Source organism: Sus scrofa, chromosome 13, assembly GCF_000003025.6.
Source record: "Sus scrofa isolate TJ Tabasco breed Duroc chromosome 13, Sscrofa11.1, whole genome shotgun sequence".
Classification (NCBI taxonomy): domain Eukaryota; kingdom Metazoa; phylum Chordata; class Mammalia; order Artiodactyla; family Suidae; genus Sus; species Sus scrofa.
In genome coordinates this window covers 77,416,200-77,431,989 of record NC_010455.5, presented here as the reverse complement: position 1 = coordinate 77,431,989, position 15,790 = coordinate 77,416,200, and the positions used below count along the sequence as shown (strand labels likewise).

The window sequence follows — 15,790 nt, the reverse complement described above, 5'->3', positions numbered from 1 at the left end:
AAGCCCAAAAACTCCATACATTATATGTAATCCTATCACACATTTTTAATCGTGTTAATTATCAGGAAATAGATGTTCTCTTTTTGAGGGGAAAAAAATACTTAATGATACTTCCCAGCAAACCAAGAAAAGCTTCAAATTTTAAGAATACATGAGTATGGAGTTCCTGTCATGGCTCAGTGGAAATGAATCTGACTAGTATCCAAGAGTGTGTGGGTTCAATCCCTGGCTTTGCTCAGTGGGTCAGGGATACGGCATTGCCGTGAACTGTCGTGTAGGTAGACGTGGCTTGGATCCCAAGTTGCTGTGACTGTGGTGTAGGCTGACAGCTGTAGCTCCAATTGACCCCTAGCCTGGGAACTTCCACATGCTGTGGGTATGGCCCTGAAAAGCAAAAACAAACAAACAAAAAGAATACATGAGTAGAAAGGTGGGAAATTTGTGTTAGTAGCAGAGTGGTTGTGACTAGTGAATCCATTTTATATGGAAAGAAGACTAAATAGTATTGTAAGTATTATGATAAAATATAATGTAAAATAGACAATTCTGGAAAGAGGAGTTACGTAACACAGTAGTAATTTAACTTTATGAAACAGGGGCAAATATATGCCCAGGCCTATTAATAAAAGGTTTATGCACATTTAAGGAAATTGAGTTAAATTGAGGTAATACAAATCACGATATTAATAGTCATTATCACTGGGTATGTATGGGAAGAAATGTGGACATTTTCTTGTTTTATCTGTACTTTCTGAATTTTAAATAAAAATTAGCTGTCTTTTATTATTGAGGAGAAATACTACTTTCAAAAGTTGGACTAAAAGGAAAAAATAACATCATTATACCTTAAGATTTTGTAAAGAACTTACAAATTTTTAATAAAGGTAGAACTGAGAGTAAACGTTTGTTTTGGCTCAGTGTTACTTTCTGAATTTTTCAGTGGAAGTGAAGAAGCTCTTTCCAATGAAGACTGTGAAAATGTTTACCACTTGGTATACTCAGCACATCGCCCTGTTGCTGTGGCAGCTGGAGAATTCCTTCACAAAAAGTGAGTTAATTATCTCTGAAACCAGGTTCCAGTTTGATTTTTTGTTTTAGAGTTAATAAAAGAAACTAGTAGTGAATGAAAACAGTAATAGAAATGGCCATTGCAAATTCTGGGGGCTGTAATACTCTCACAGTCTATGTGCATATCATGAATCATATCCCTGAGAATGTTGTCCCTTGTGACATATTCCTTTGACTTACAATCTGTAAGGATAATTCTCAGCTAGGGGTGTGAGTGGAGAATGTAGAAGTGCTTAAAGTTTCTAAAAGCTCTCTTAAGTAATTGATACTTTATTTGACCATGTTTTTTGCCTTTTAAAATTCTGAGTTCTCGTATCTTACCTTCTCAACATTGGTAATCTAAAATAGTCTTTAAAATACCTCCCAGTTTTTTGTTTTTTACATCATTCTTTCTATGAGGATGTGGATTGTTTTAATCCATAATCCATTATGATGCTGAAAATTATATATGCAGTTGCAATTTAACTTAAAAGCAAAACCTCACCAATATTTTTTGAAAAACATAGAGGTAGTGAGGGATTATGAATGTAACTAAACTTTCTTATTAAATATATTTTTGGTGGTCTACTCTATATGTTCTATAATTTATTAGTAGATTAATTCATTCTTAAAATATATTCTTGGGCAGGGGGATGTTTTGCTTTCTGATTTTGTTTGTAGATTGAACTTAGTGACTTTGGCAGGTGACCCAGAAGTCCATTACATGTAGTAATTTGTGATTATGCTAAGCACAGATGTAAATCACACACTGGGAAACTGTTAGAAATAGATGATGAGCAGCCCTGGCTCGCCATCCAGCATCAGCAACTCAGTGCTGCAACCACAAACTCTTCTTTACTCAGTGTTACCTCTCAAAGTGGGAAAAATTGTTACTTTGTGGGAAAGTTTTCTTTTCTTTTCTTTTTTTGCCTTTTCTAGGGCCGCACCTGCGGCTATGGATGTTCCTGGGCTAGGGGTCTAATCAGAGCTGTAGCCACCAGCCCTACACCGCAGTAACACCAGATCCCAGCCGAGTCTGCGACCTACACCACAACTCACGGCAACGCCAGATCCTTAACCCCCTGAGCAAGGCCCAGGATCAAACCCGCAACCTCATGGTTCCTAGTCAGATTCGTTAACCACTGAGCCACGGCAGGAGCTCCTGGAAAAGTTTTCTTTAAGAAGGATGCTGGCTGGTAGTGCATACTGGTAATGAAAGTGAGGAAAAAAGTCAAGATTTTCAGGCATGACCTTTAAAATAAAATATTGAATTTGCCTGTCCCTCTAACATCATTGGCTAATACAGAATAGTGCTGTTTCCATATTCATCGGAAGTGTTGTCTGACTCAAATGTCCTTCCTATTTTATTATATTCTAATTAGTCTCTATTCTCCACTTAACTTTTCAAAAAACTTTGTGTTTCTAAAAAGAATTTATTGATTCTATTTTCAAAGAAAAGATAGACTAAAAAAGTTGGTTATCCATAGAATAGAGGCCATAAACTGGCAGCATTGGAGTCAGAAAGAGCCCTTGGATAAATTTAATTTTAACTATCTTATATTTTTCTAAGTTTGAAACACTTGCTAAAAATTTTTAATTATTAATTTTCATATAAATTCACAAGTATTATAAGCCTCTATATAATTTTTCCTTCATGAAAATGAATCCCATTCCTATGCAAATGGAAGCCTTACTTCATCAGCTTATTTTATGCCCCTGCCCTGGAGATAGTTTGAGAAATTTTGATTCTTAATAATCTCTTTGAACATCCACTATTTAATATCGTGATCTTGGAGTTCCCGTCGTGGCACAGTGGTTAACGAATCCGACTAGGAACCATGAGGTTGCGGGTTTGATCCCTGCCCCTGCTCAGTGGGTTAACGATCCGGCGTTGCCGTGAGCTGTGGTGTAGGTTGCAGACGCGGCTCAGATCCCGCGTTGCTGTGGCTCTGGCATAGGCCAGCGGCTACAGCTCTGATTAGACCCCTAGCCTGGGAACCTCCATATGCCACGGAAGTGGCCCAAAAAAATAGCAAAAAGACAAAAAAAAAAAAAAAGGAGAAATATCGTGATCTTTTAAAATCCTAAAACATAACCTGTAAATTAGCCCTAGGAATTCCATGATAAAGTTGTTTTTGTTTTGTTTTTTTTCTTTTAATGTATGTGGACTTGCCGTGGTACGGTGGGGTTAAGAATCCAATTGTAGCAGATTAGGTTGCTGTGGAGGTGTGGGTTGGATCCCCAGCCTGGCACAGTTGTGGCTATGACTCAGATTCGGTCCCTGGCCCAGGAACTTCCATATGCTGCGGGTGCAGCCATTAAAAAAAAAAAAAAATTGCGTGCATGCACATACACTTAGTCTGTTTTGTAATCTAATGTATTAAGCTATACTAAGCATGCAAAAAGTGGTACAGTGTATCTGAAATGAATATTTTAATATGTCATCCAAAGTTCTACATTTTAATATTTTTTTTAAAAAAAGCTAACCCTTCCGTACCTTATATTTATATACAGTGATTTCAGTTGTTCAGATTTGTACATTTTAGTTTGAAAGATGCTCATATTTTCCATTTGCCCCCCACCTCTGAAAGCCACCCAAATAAACAAAACTCTCTTAAACCAGTCTGATAGCTGTGCAGATATACCTTCAAGCTAATACTCTGTAGTCTTCTCCCCCCGCCTGTCCTTTCTCTCCAAGTATTTAATTTCTCTATACTCATTTTCCTCTTGAAATTGGTTTATATTTTATGTCACATGAAATTGTTCTTATTTTGTTATTTTGCCTCTCATCTGAGTGCTGTATGTCTGAGCTAGCGCACTCTATATCCCTATTCCTAGACCATTGTTTTTCCTTATAACACCGGAGATGATATATATTGATCTACCATTTATCTGCATCCACTAGAGCGAGAGCTCAGTGAGAATAGGGATTTTATTTTTGTGCAGTATTATATCCATTTTACCTAGAGAAATACCTGGGAATAAGACATCTTTAAGGAGTTCCTGTCGTGGCTCAGTGGTTAACGAATCCGACTAGGAACCATGAGGTTGTAGGTTCGATCCCTGGCCTTGCTCAGCGAGTTAAGAATCCAGGGTTGCCGTGAGCTGTGGTGTAGGTTGCAGACGTGGCTCGGATCCCGCGTTGCTGTGGCTCTGGCGTAGGCCAGTGGCTACAGGTCCGATTAGACCCCTAGCCTGGAACCTCCATATGCTGCAGATGCGGCCCAAGAAATGGCAAAAAGACAAAAAAAATTTCAAAAAAAGACATCTTTACTAATCCTTAAATTTTGTTAGAATAAATCTTAACAGATTAAAAATTTTTAGTCATTTCTTTGTTATATTTTAGATGTTTTGTGACTTTTTTTAAGTTTAATGTTTGTTTCATTTTACTCAATACTGTCAGGTTAATAAATAGTGTTTCTAGGTAATAGTCTAATAAACAAAAAATAATGGAAGTTCAATCACGATTAAAAGTATGATTTTTACTATTACTGCTGGAGCATCTGGTTAAATTCCGTAATTACTTGACTATGAAATGACTAAGAAAATAGAACTCAATTGAAAATTACGTATTTTAATATTTATCATACAGTATTTTTCATAAGGATTTGAACATTGATTAGTCATCAGTAAAAAAGCCTTTACGCTATATATAGTTGAACTGCATGAAAGTGTTCAGATCTGACCATGTTTTTGACCTATAAATATGTCAGTTACATACTTATGTTGAAATAAATCAGTAATCTGATCTCTGTCACTTGTTTCTTTTATTTTCTTAACACTGAAATAGTTTATACATTGAAGGAAAGGACTAAAATTCATATACATGTAAATTTGTAATGTTGTTTTATTATATATTTCCAGGCTGTTTAGCAGACATGACCCACAAGCAGAAGAAGCACTAGCAAAGAGGAGGGGCAGAAACAGTCCAAATGGGAACCTTATTAGGATGCTGGTTCTTTTCTTTCTTGAAAGTGAGGTAAATTTTTAACGTAATTATGTTTTTCGTATTAGATTATATTTTAAATAAAACTCATTTCATTGATTGCAATTAATGATATTTTTCAATCAAATGAAGACAAGCGTGTGTCTTAAAAAATTGCCTCCATGGATTTTCTGATTATGGGCTTGGTACTCTACCTTTTATGTGACTATGTATGCAGGTGTGAATTAACACTGAATATATGCTACCAATTTTCAAGTTTATAGTATTACAACACTGCGTACTTTTTTAATGTTGCTTGTTTTCCTTGAATTTTTTTTTTTTGGTCTTTTTACCATTTCTTGGGCTGCTCCCACGGCATATGGAGGTTCCCAGGCTAGGGGTTGAATCAGAGCCATAGCCTCCAGCCTACACCACAGCCACAGCAACGCGGGATCCGAGCCGTGTCTGCAACCTACACCACAGCTCATGGCAACACTGGATCCTTAACCCACTGAGCGAGGCCAGGGATCGAACCCACAACCTCATGGTTCCTAGTCGGATTCATTAACCACTGAGCCACGATGGGAACTCCTTTCCTTGAATTTTTGCATGTAGCTTTTTAAATTATATTATTTCAGAAGTTTGTGAACATTGTGAAAGTGTTACACTTGTTAGTTTTTTCCCATCTGAAAATTGTATTATTTAAGGAGAAAGAAAAATATGAATTTAAGTGTAAATTAATGGTTTACAAACTCCATAGCAGTATTTCCATGTTAGTTATCACGTAAGCAATTAACATTCATAGTATATATCTATCAGAATCTGTTTACACAGGCAAACTTTGGTTTGCCCACTAAAATGTTTTTTGGTATTAGAACTGCTGATATGACATTGGAGGAATGATGAACTAAACATAAAGAGCCCCTGAATGAATAAACTCCTTGGCTTAGAAGTGAGTGAACAGAGTTGCAAAAAAAAGTGGTAACAAGGATTGCAAAAAAAAAAAAAAAATCTAGAAACTAGGACCCTGAACTTTGGGAAAAAGTATTTTTGGTCAATGTCCAGTTGAATAAAAATTTAGAGACTGTGTGACTGCTCAAGTTTGAAAGTGCTAGAGAAACACTGCATGAATGAGGAATAGAGAGACAAACAGACTGTCTATAAGAAAATTAAAATCAAAAAGAAATGAAAGAACTTAGTGGAAAGCGTAGGGTTGGGGCAAGCAGGACTGGAAAAATGGTAAAGGAATTGCCTATAAAAACTAAGTGGGTTGGGAACAGAGAAAGAATAAAGTCAGAACCAATACCAGTTGGAGCATCGCATTTGGGTAAATGATGTGTTTTAAGAACAGTATTTTAAATAGGTATACAAATTACATAGGGAGCTTGTTAAAATGCCAGTTCCTATTCAGTAGCTCTGGGTTGGGGTCTGAGATGGTATGTTTCTAACAAGCTCCTGGGTGGTGTTTATGCTTCTGGTTCAGGGACCACACTTTTCATGCTACAGGTCTAAAACATTATTGTCTTTAACAAGGCAAGTGTGGGTATACTGTGGGGTAAAATACAGATGGTTGTGACTTTTTAGGTAAAACATTAAATATGCCGTGAATATCACAGTTATGATAGACTATTCAAATTAAACTCTTAGCCCTTTATGTTTTTAAAGAAATGGGATTAAAAGTATTTAGCACTTCAAGTCCTGTTTAAAAATTTGACTTTAATAGAAACTATATTCAAAAATTGATAGGGATGAGACATGAGTATACTGTTTAGACTGCTGAAAAGTTTAGGAAATGTAATGATCAAGCTAATTGAACTTTATTATTTATTTATTTTTTTTTTTTTTGTCTTTTTGTTGTTGTTGTTGTTGTTGCTATTTCTTGGGCCGCTTCCGCGGCATATGGAGCTTCCCAGGCTGGGGGTTGAATCGGAGCTGTAGCCACCAGCCTACGCCAGAGCCACAGCAACGCAGGATCCGAGCCGCGTCTGCAACCTACACCACAGCTCAGGGCAACGCCGGATTGTTAACCCACTGAGCAAGGGCAGGGACCGAACCCGCAACCTCATGGTTCCTAGTCGGATTCGTTAACCACTGCGCCACGACGGGAACTCCCCTGAACTTTATTATTAATTGAAGGAAAATGTTTTGGATCTCTAAAAAAAGCCCAAGAATCTTACTTTTCAATATATTAAAAGGCATGAGTACTTAATTTTACACAATTTCATTTGATTTAAAGTCGTAATTTGTAGTGTATATTACCGCTCTATTTTCAAATGGTATTACTATTTTCATGTGTTTGCTATTTACTAAAATGTTATAAGAATATTAAAATATATTTCCCAATTCTCTGTGGTGTTTTTATCAGTTGCAAAAGCATCTGCAAATTATACTTAAGGTTTCTAGTTCATATGTATGACCATAATATTGACTTTATATAGGTTTCCTATGTTTTATAAGAAGCATTATTAAAATGTCTCTTGTAATACAGGTGTACCTGGAATTAAATGCTTATTAAAGCTATTCTCATAATAGGGTGGGATTCTGATTGTCCTACTCTGAATTTGCCTTTGTTTTACTGTGTTCTAACCTGTTATAATTATATATACTTACATATACGTTTTGTTTTTTCTTCTTATGCTTTTTGGGACCGGACTGTAACATGTGGAAGTTCACAAGCTAGGGGTTGAATTGAAGCTGCAGCTGCTGGCCTACACCACAGCTACAGCAACATGGGTCCAAGCCACATCTGCGACCTACAAAGCTGGATCCTTAACCTACTGAGTGAGGCCAGGGATCAAACCCGTGTCATCATATGTTTACTAGTCAAATTCATTACTCTTGAGCCACAGAGGGAATTCCCCATAGTAATATTTTAGTAAAAGATTCATAAAAAGTTGAATTGAAAGAGACCTAGAAATCATTGAGTAAAATAAGTTCAGTTTATAGGTGAATTACAAATCAGTTAACTAGAATTTATTGAACTGATTATCATTCCTATTTCTTTGTACTGGAATGTTAAATAATAACATTTTAGTAATAGAATTCTAAAATGTTGAAAGAGGTTTGCAGTCTATAGAGTAGTCTTCCTCTTTATATGTAAATTATAGGTGAAATAGTGGAAATCAAGAGATCTGCCTACACTAGTTATTTTTTTTTCTTTTTGTACCACAGTGTAACATCACAAACTTTTTTAAAGCCATCGCGAACTTTTTTGCAGTCATTGGTTTCAAGTGACAAAATACCTTGTATATTTGAGATACACATCTAATGGGAGGATAGATGGTACTTGCACATGGTGAGCCCAGATTTCCCTGTAGGTAATGTGACTATAGTACTTACTGTACAAACTGTGGTGCTTTTCAGAGTGACCAGGATGGTATTAATAATTACTCCAAAAGAGTAATCATAACCTAGAACATTTCTGCACAATCTAGAAGTCTCATCACCGTCCTTCTAGGCATATGGAATGATGAGGCTAATTAGGACAGTCATTTAAGATAGAAAATTAGCAGACATATTATTGACATAACCAGGAAATCTCCCCTGAGTAGTAACTTTTTTAAAATTTGTACTTCAAAATTAACCAATTACTGGCTCTGTTTCAGCAGAGAATAAAACCCAGCATAAGGGTTTATAAAACCCATAAAAAAATTTTAGGCTTAATGATTTGGGATGGTTATTTGCATTCTAAATAATTTTTCATAAAAGAAATACATGTAAGATTCTGTTGTATGGTAAGATCCTTTAGTGTATTTAACTATTTGACAAGAAGTTAGCAGGGAGAAAAAACATGAGGTAAAATATTGAGTAACCTTTGAAGCTAATTAAAGATAAATGGGTACACACCCAGAAAAATTGTAATTTAAGTCACCAGGAAAATGAATGCATTTGTTACAGACCAGATTAGAGGAAACCCTATAAAGTAAATATACTTAGATATAGCAGAGTAAAATTCACCTACACATAAATATAATTTTAATTTCTATTATGTAATTTATAAATAAATTTTAATGTAATTCCAATTATCTTTTTTGCTGTATAATGATTCTGTCCAATAATGAACTACCTTTTTTGTTTATCTAGTTTCTAAGGAGTACAAGGAATTCTTGCCGATACCTGTTTTCATGCTGTTTTTTTTAAAATTATGATACCAAAAACTTTTTTTAGAAAATAAATGTTTCATTTTTAGGGTTTCAGACACTTTTTTTTTTTTCTTGCTTTTTAGGGCTGCATTTGTGACATATGGAAGTTCCCAGGTGAGGGGTCATATTAGAGCTGCAGCGGCTAGCCTGCACCACAGCCATAGCAATACAGGATCTGAGCTGTGTCTGAGACCTACATCACAGGTCGTGGCAATGCTGAGTCCTTAACCCACTGAGTGAGGCCAGGAATTGAACCTGCATCCTCACGGATACTAGTCAGGTTTGTTTCTGCTGAGCCACAATGGGAACTCTCTGAGTTAAATTTTAATATGCCTTGTTCAAGACATAGAACAATGCCAGTGCTTAAAAATCCCAATGCTAGTGGAATTATACTATTTAAAGCCTTCAATTGTGCCAGCAACTCATCCAAATAAAAAATGCATGCTAAATAAGATGAATAAGATATTACCAGTTCACCAGAACAGTGAGAAATCTGTGGATGCTATAAAGTAAATGACAATTAATTAGAGTTAAATAACCCATACCCTACATGAGACAAAAATAGAATTTTTTTGAGATTTTTTTGGTAGAAGTCTGAAATACACCAAAGTCTAGCAGCAAAGGCTAGTGATAGCTATCAGTAGTAATTAAGTTGCTGCCCTTTAGCTGTGCTTATTCCTCACTTTAGAAATGCTGGTCCAGGGGTCCCGCTGTGGCAAAATGGGATCGGCAGCACCTCTGCAACACTGGGACACAGGTTTGATCCCTGGCGTTAGGAACTCCGTATGCCGCAGGGTGCCCAGAAGATTTTTTTAAAAAAGAAAAAGAGGGAGTTCCCGTCATGGTGCAGTGGTTAACGAATCCGACTAGGAACCATGAGGTTGCGGATTTGGTCCCTGCCCTTGCTCAGTGGGTTAACGATCCAGCGTTGCCGTGGGCTGTGGTGTAGGTTGCAGACGCAGCTCAGATCCTGCGTTGCTGTGGCTCTGGTGTAGGCTGGCAGCTATGGCTCCGATTCAACCCCTAGCCTGGGAACCTCCATATGCCATGGGAGCAGCCCAAGAAATAGCAAAAAGACAAAAAAAAAAGAAAGAAAAAGAAAGAAATTCTGGTCCAGGCACTTTGGATGTGAACATTGGTCTGAGAAGAATTCAGTGAATAAATACCACCAGTTAATTTATGTCCACCAGTAGGGACAGGAAAATTTTGCACTCCAAATATCAGGTGCACATCTACAATTATAGGAAAAACCTGCCTGATTATGGATCCCTTTTCTCCACTTTCCTAAACAACCAAGGAATCCAGGACCTTGTAATCAGACTCAAGAAAAGGATTCTCTCTACCTGTATTCTTGAGTGTGGACTCATTAATGTATATGTCCTGACAGTCAAAACACTGAAACTGAAAAAGATCAATATCAAGTAAAAGAAGCACAAGGCCCAACATTACTGATGAGAATTTTTTAATAATACACCTAAATATAAGAAGCAATTATAAAAGATATGATTAATGAATTAGTGGATTTATAAAAGACATAATTAATAAATCATGGTAAGAACATAATTTCTAAAATGTAAGGGTGAAGCAGATCGTTAAATGACCTGAATGGATGTAACCAAAGATTGGCTATAGATCAAGAGATTTTTCTAGGAACTAGTGCAAAAGAGGAAAGAAATGAAAAACATAAAGAGAGAAATTAAGAGACTGAAAGTTGAGATGAAGAAAGTTTATTATACTATCTAGTAGAAACTCTGTAAAGAGAACACAGAGAGGGGAGAAACTAATCAAAGGATATGCAATTAAAATGTTTACTACGGAGTTCCCGTCGTGGCGCAGTGGTTAACGAATCCGACTAGGAACCATGAGGTTGCGGGTTCGGTCCCTGCCCTTGCTCAGTGGGTTAAGGATCCGGCGTTGCCGTGAGCTGTGGTGTAGGTTGCAGATGCAGCTCGGATCCAGCGTTGCTGTGGCTTTGGCGTAGGCCGGTGGCTACAGCTCCGATTGGACCCCTAGCCTGGGAAGCTCCATATGCCGTGGGAGCGGCCCAAGAAATAGCAAAAAGACAAAAAAAAAAATGTTTACTACCTATGCACTATATATTTTACATTATGCATATATTTTATATCATACATACCTATGCAAAATTTTATTTGAGGATATTTTCTAGCAAAATGAAAAATAGAAGCAAAAGAATGGAAAAAGGAAAAGAATGTAAGAAATACTGATGAGCAAATAAATCTGAAAAATTAGAACTAAGTCTAAATAATATGGCTGTGATCCTTATAGCACATATAAAAATTATTCTTGGTGACCTTGGTAATGGAAAAAATAGGTTAGAAAATAAAACTGCAGAAAGCACAGATAAGATAAAGTCATTAAGTGTGCACAAGGAATCCCTTGCCAACATTTATAATCCCAATCAATGTAAATGGATTAACATGCTTTATTAAAAAGACAGATTGTCATTTAGGGTTGAAATAAAGAAATTAAAATGTTTGCAGAACACCTTAATCAAAAATTTAACTGAATAAAAGCTGATATAATTAACAGATGCTTACAGAAAGCTTGAAGGGACAGTATCATATAAGATAAACCAGAATTGAGGACCAAAAGCATTAAGAGGAACAAGGGGGATATTTTATATGTATAAAAGGTGCAGTCCACCAAAAATATAATTATGAAATTTTCTATACCTATTCTACAGACATGTTTAAGTATGTCAGACATAAAAGTAAGTCTGTATGGCATAGGGTTTGTTTCTTTTTTTTTAAATCATGTTGAAATAAGAGTTCCCTACCAGCCTAGCAGTTAAGAATTCAGTGTTGTCACTGCTATGGCTTGGCTTCAATCCCAGGAACTCCTGCATGTCCTGGGCATAGTTAAATAAATGAATAAATATATATACACACGCATGTATGTATTATGGCGAAATGAAATTTATAGTTTTAACTGTTATTAACTGTATTGCTTATTGGCATTAAGTACATTCACATGGATGTGCAACTTGTCCCTGCCATCAATCTCCAGAACTTCTTCAAAGTCTTCCTAAATTGAAACTCCTTATCCACTAAATAGTACCTCCATTTCAGCATAGGCTTAATAGCTTTTGTTTGCAATTAGTGATTTTTCTATTTTCTGCTGCTAATGTTCATATTTGACACTAGATTGTGCACTACTTATGCTTCTCATTGTTAGAATGTTGTTACTGATGGCATAAGGATATTTCCCTAGGATACGTGATTTGGAAAGTTTGAATACATCTGGCTCCAAATTTTGCCATCTTCTTTCTAAGCAGAGATACTAATCCATACTACCTATTCAGGCATTAACAAAAATCATTGGGGGAGTTCCCGTCGTGGCACAGTGGAGATGGATCCGACTAGGAACCATGAGGTTGCAGGTTTGATTCCTGGCCTCATTCAGTGGGTTGAGGATCCAGCGTTGCTATGAGCTGTGGTGTGGGTCGCAGACGCAGCTCGGATCTGGCGTTGCTGTGGCTATGGCATAGGCCGGCAGCTACAGCTCTGATTAGACCCCTAGCCTGAGAACCTCCTTATGCTGTGGGTGTGGCCCTGAAAAGACTAAAAAGACAAAAAAAAAAAAAAATCATTGGGAAGCTGTGAGGTGTTGTGTGTGCATGCATGTGTACATAGTTTTCCTGAGGTGGTTTCTCAGATCCCGGAATGTATAATGTGAAATGCAATGGAAATGAAGATTAGGATTCAGGAAGTTAAATGAGGCAGGTCTTTCATTTTTTTCAATGATTTTTATTTTTTCCATTATACCTGGTTTACAGTGTTCTGTCAATTTTCTACTGTTTAGTAATGTGACCCAGTCACACATACATTTATTCATTCTTTTTTTTTTTTTTTTTTTTTTTTTTTTTTTTGTCTTTTTGTCTTTTGTTGTTGTTGTTTGTTGTTGTTGCTATCTCTTGGGCCGCTTCCGCGGCATATGGAGGTTCCCAGGCTAGGGGTTGAATCGGAGCTGTAGCCACCGGCCTACGCCAGAGCCACAGCAACGCGGGATCCAAGCCGCATCTGCAACCTACACCACAGCTCACGGCAACGCCGGATCCTTAACCCACTGAGCAAGGGCAGGGACCGAACCCGCGACCTCATGGTTCCTAGTTGGATTCGTTAACCACTGCGCCACGACGGGAACTCCCATTTATTTATTCTTAATGAGGCAGGTCTTTAAAGAGGTCATCGAAATTTACATAGAAATTAAGAATAATGATAGAGGAGTTTCCATTGTGGCTCAGTGGGTTGAGGACCTAACATGGCCCCCATAAGGATGCAGGTTCAATCTCTGACCTTGCTCAGTGGGTTAAGGATCCAGCATTGCTGTAAGCTACAGCATAGGTGGCAGATGTAGCTCCAATCCAGTGTTCCAGTGGCTGTGGTATAGGCCTTCAGCTGTGCAGTCATTCGACCCCTAGCCTGGAAACTTCCATATGCCACAGGTATAGCCATTAAAAGGGAAGAAAAAGAAGAGTAGTGATAGAATTAGGAATGAGGAAGAAACCAACTCACCTGCCCAATGTACCAAGATATCAGTATATGGCCAGTAGGTCTACCAAGGTGACATTCATACATGTTGGACCACTCCTCATCATGCAAAAACCATTTTCTTTCAAAAATACAAGAACATATAACTGAAATATGGAATTGGACTTAACATTCTATGTGCTATATATACATTCTTTTCTACTATGTTAATTCTTTTGAAACTTTAGCCTCAGTACATTAAATTAATAGCCAATGAATGGGTTGCAATCTATACTTTGAAAAACACTGATCTAGAAAGTGGTTTATCTGGATGTCATGACACTCAAAGTGGAAGAACTTTTTTGATTAGCAGACACTGGAATATGGCCAACACCTCTACTTTTCTAAGGAATTTTACTGGAATAATATTCTCCATGGTTTAGTGATCAACAACTGATAAAGAGTTTAATGTGAAGTGTTTGATGAGGAACTTGAGTGCTTGCTATTGGAATGTGAGTTCCAAAGAAAATTGTCAAGAGTAATGAGAAGAAAAAAAGTAGAAGTAAGCTGAGATGGGGAGTTGATTGAATTAAGTGAAAACGAGAATGGAAAAGAGAAGAGATGGAGTAACTTAGATTTGGGCTTAATAAGATGACAGAGATAAAAAATAAATAATACTGTTCCAAAGTTGCAAATGAAATTCTGGTAGAAAGTAAATGATTTTCTTAAAAAAAAAAAAAAGATGCTAACAGAGAGAGACAAACCAAGAGTAAATGAAAAAGTGACCTAGATCCACATTATAGCATTAGGAATTCTGCTAAACTAGGTATACTCTCATTTTTCTCATCTGTAGTTGATGTCATGAACTAGGAGGTCCTTAATCTTAGTATTGTTTTAAAAAAATGGTGGAGTCTACATATTGCATCCCTACTATCAAGAGTAGAATACCAAAAAAAATTTTTTTCTGTTTATTTCTCTCTCTAAATAGCTCTTGTGACCAGGCAATTTTAATTATATAAAGAAATGGCTTAATAATTCAAAATACTACTAATAGTTTCTTTATTAAATGTTCTTCAATCACATTTGATTTGTTACTTTTAGTTACATGAACATGCTGCCTACTTGGTGGACAGTTTATGGGAGAGCTCTCAAGAACTGTTGAAAGACTGGGAATGTATGACAGAATTGCTATTAGAAGAACCTGTTCAAGGAGAGGAAGGTATAGTATTTTGATAAGTTGATTTACATATTTTTTTGAATTTCCATTAATAATCATACCATCCTGTATAGATCACTTCTTAAAAATGAGTATATGCAAGCATGCTGTTTGTCTTTTTTCCCATAGGGAACAACTTATTTGCTATAACAAGCAAGGTGTCTCAGTAGGATGGATGTAACATCTTTCTAGATTAAGACTGCTGCCATACCACACAGGTTTTTTTAAATGCCTATAATGTCATGTAACATTCAAAAAGGTTTTCTTCCTTTTTTTAATGGAACTATGTAGTTGATTTACAGTGTTGTGTTAGTTTCAGGGTGTGTGTGTGTGTGTGTGTGTGTGTGTGTGTGTGTGTGTGTATAAATATTCGTTATCCATTCATCTATTGATGGACGTTTAGGTTGCTTCTATGTCTTGGCTACTGTAAATGGTGCTGCCGTAAACATTAGGGTGCATACATCTTTTCAAATTATAGTTTTCTCCAGATGTAAGCCCACTATCTCCATAGTGGCTATGCCAGTTTATATTCCCACCAACAGTGTTGAGCTTCCTTTTTCTCCACACCCTCTCCAGCATTTATTTGTAGGCTCTTTTTTTGCTTTTTCGGGTTGCGCATGTGGCATATGGAGGTTTCCAGGCTAGGGGTTGAATTGTAGCTGCAGCTGCCAGCCTACACCATAGCCACAGCAACTCAGGATCCAAGCCACAATCTGCAACCTACACTACAGCTCATGGCAACACTGGGTCCTTAACTCACTGAGTGAGGCCTGGGATTGAACCTGCATCCTCATGGATTCTAGTCGGGTTCTTTACTTCTGAGTCACAACCCCCTATTGTAGACTTGTTTTTTCCATTATTCCAGAAGACATATCCAAAAAGATACTGCTGTGATTTACATCAAAGTATAGTCTGCCTATGTTTTCCTCTAGGAGTTTTATAGTACCCAGTTTACATTTAGGTTTTGATC

The 15,790-nt window shown here is 36.9% G+C and overlaps 1 protein-coding gene across 3 annotated transcripts in view; it reads left to right on the top strand.

Moving 5' to 3' along the window:
• Positions 1-15,790, top strand: part of STAG1 (stromal antigen 1) — a 541,662-nt gene that overhangs the window by 431,544 nt on the left and 94,328 nt on the right. For all 3 annotated transcript variants that reach the window (XM_021071121.1, XM_021071122.1, XM_021071123.1), the window contains 3 exons: positions 941-1,048; positions 4,912-5,026; positions 14,706-14,823. In XM_021071121.1, the coding sequence (XP_020926780.1) occupies positions 941-1,048; positions 4,912-5,026; positions 14,706-14,823 (341 nt within the window). The remainder of the gene's footprint in view (positions 1-940; positions 1,049-4,911; positions 5,027-14,705; positions 14,824-15,790) is intronic.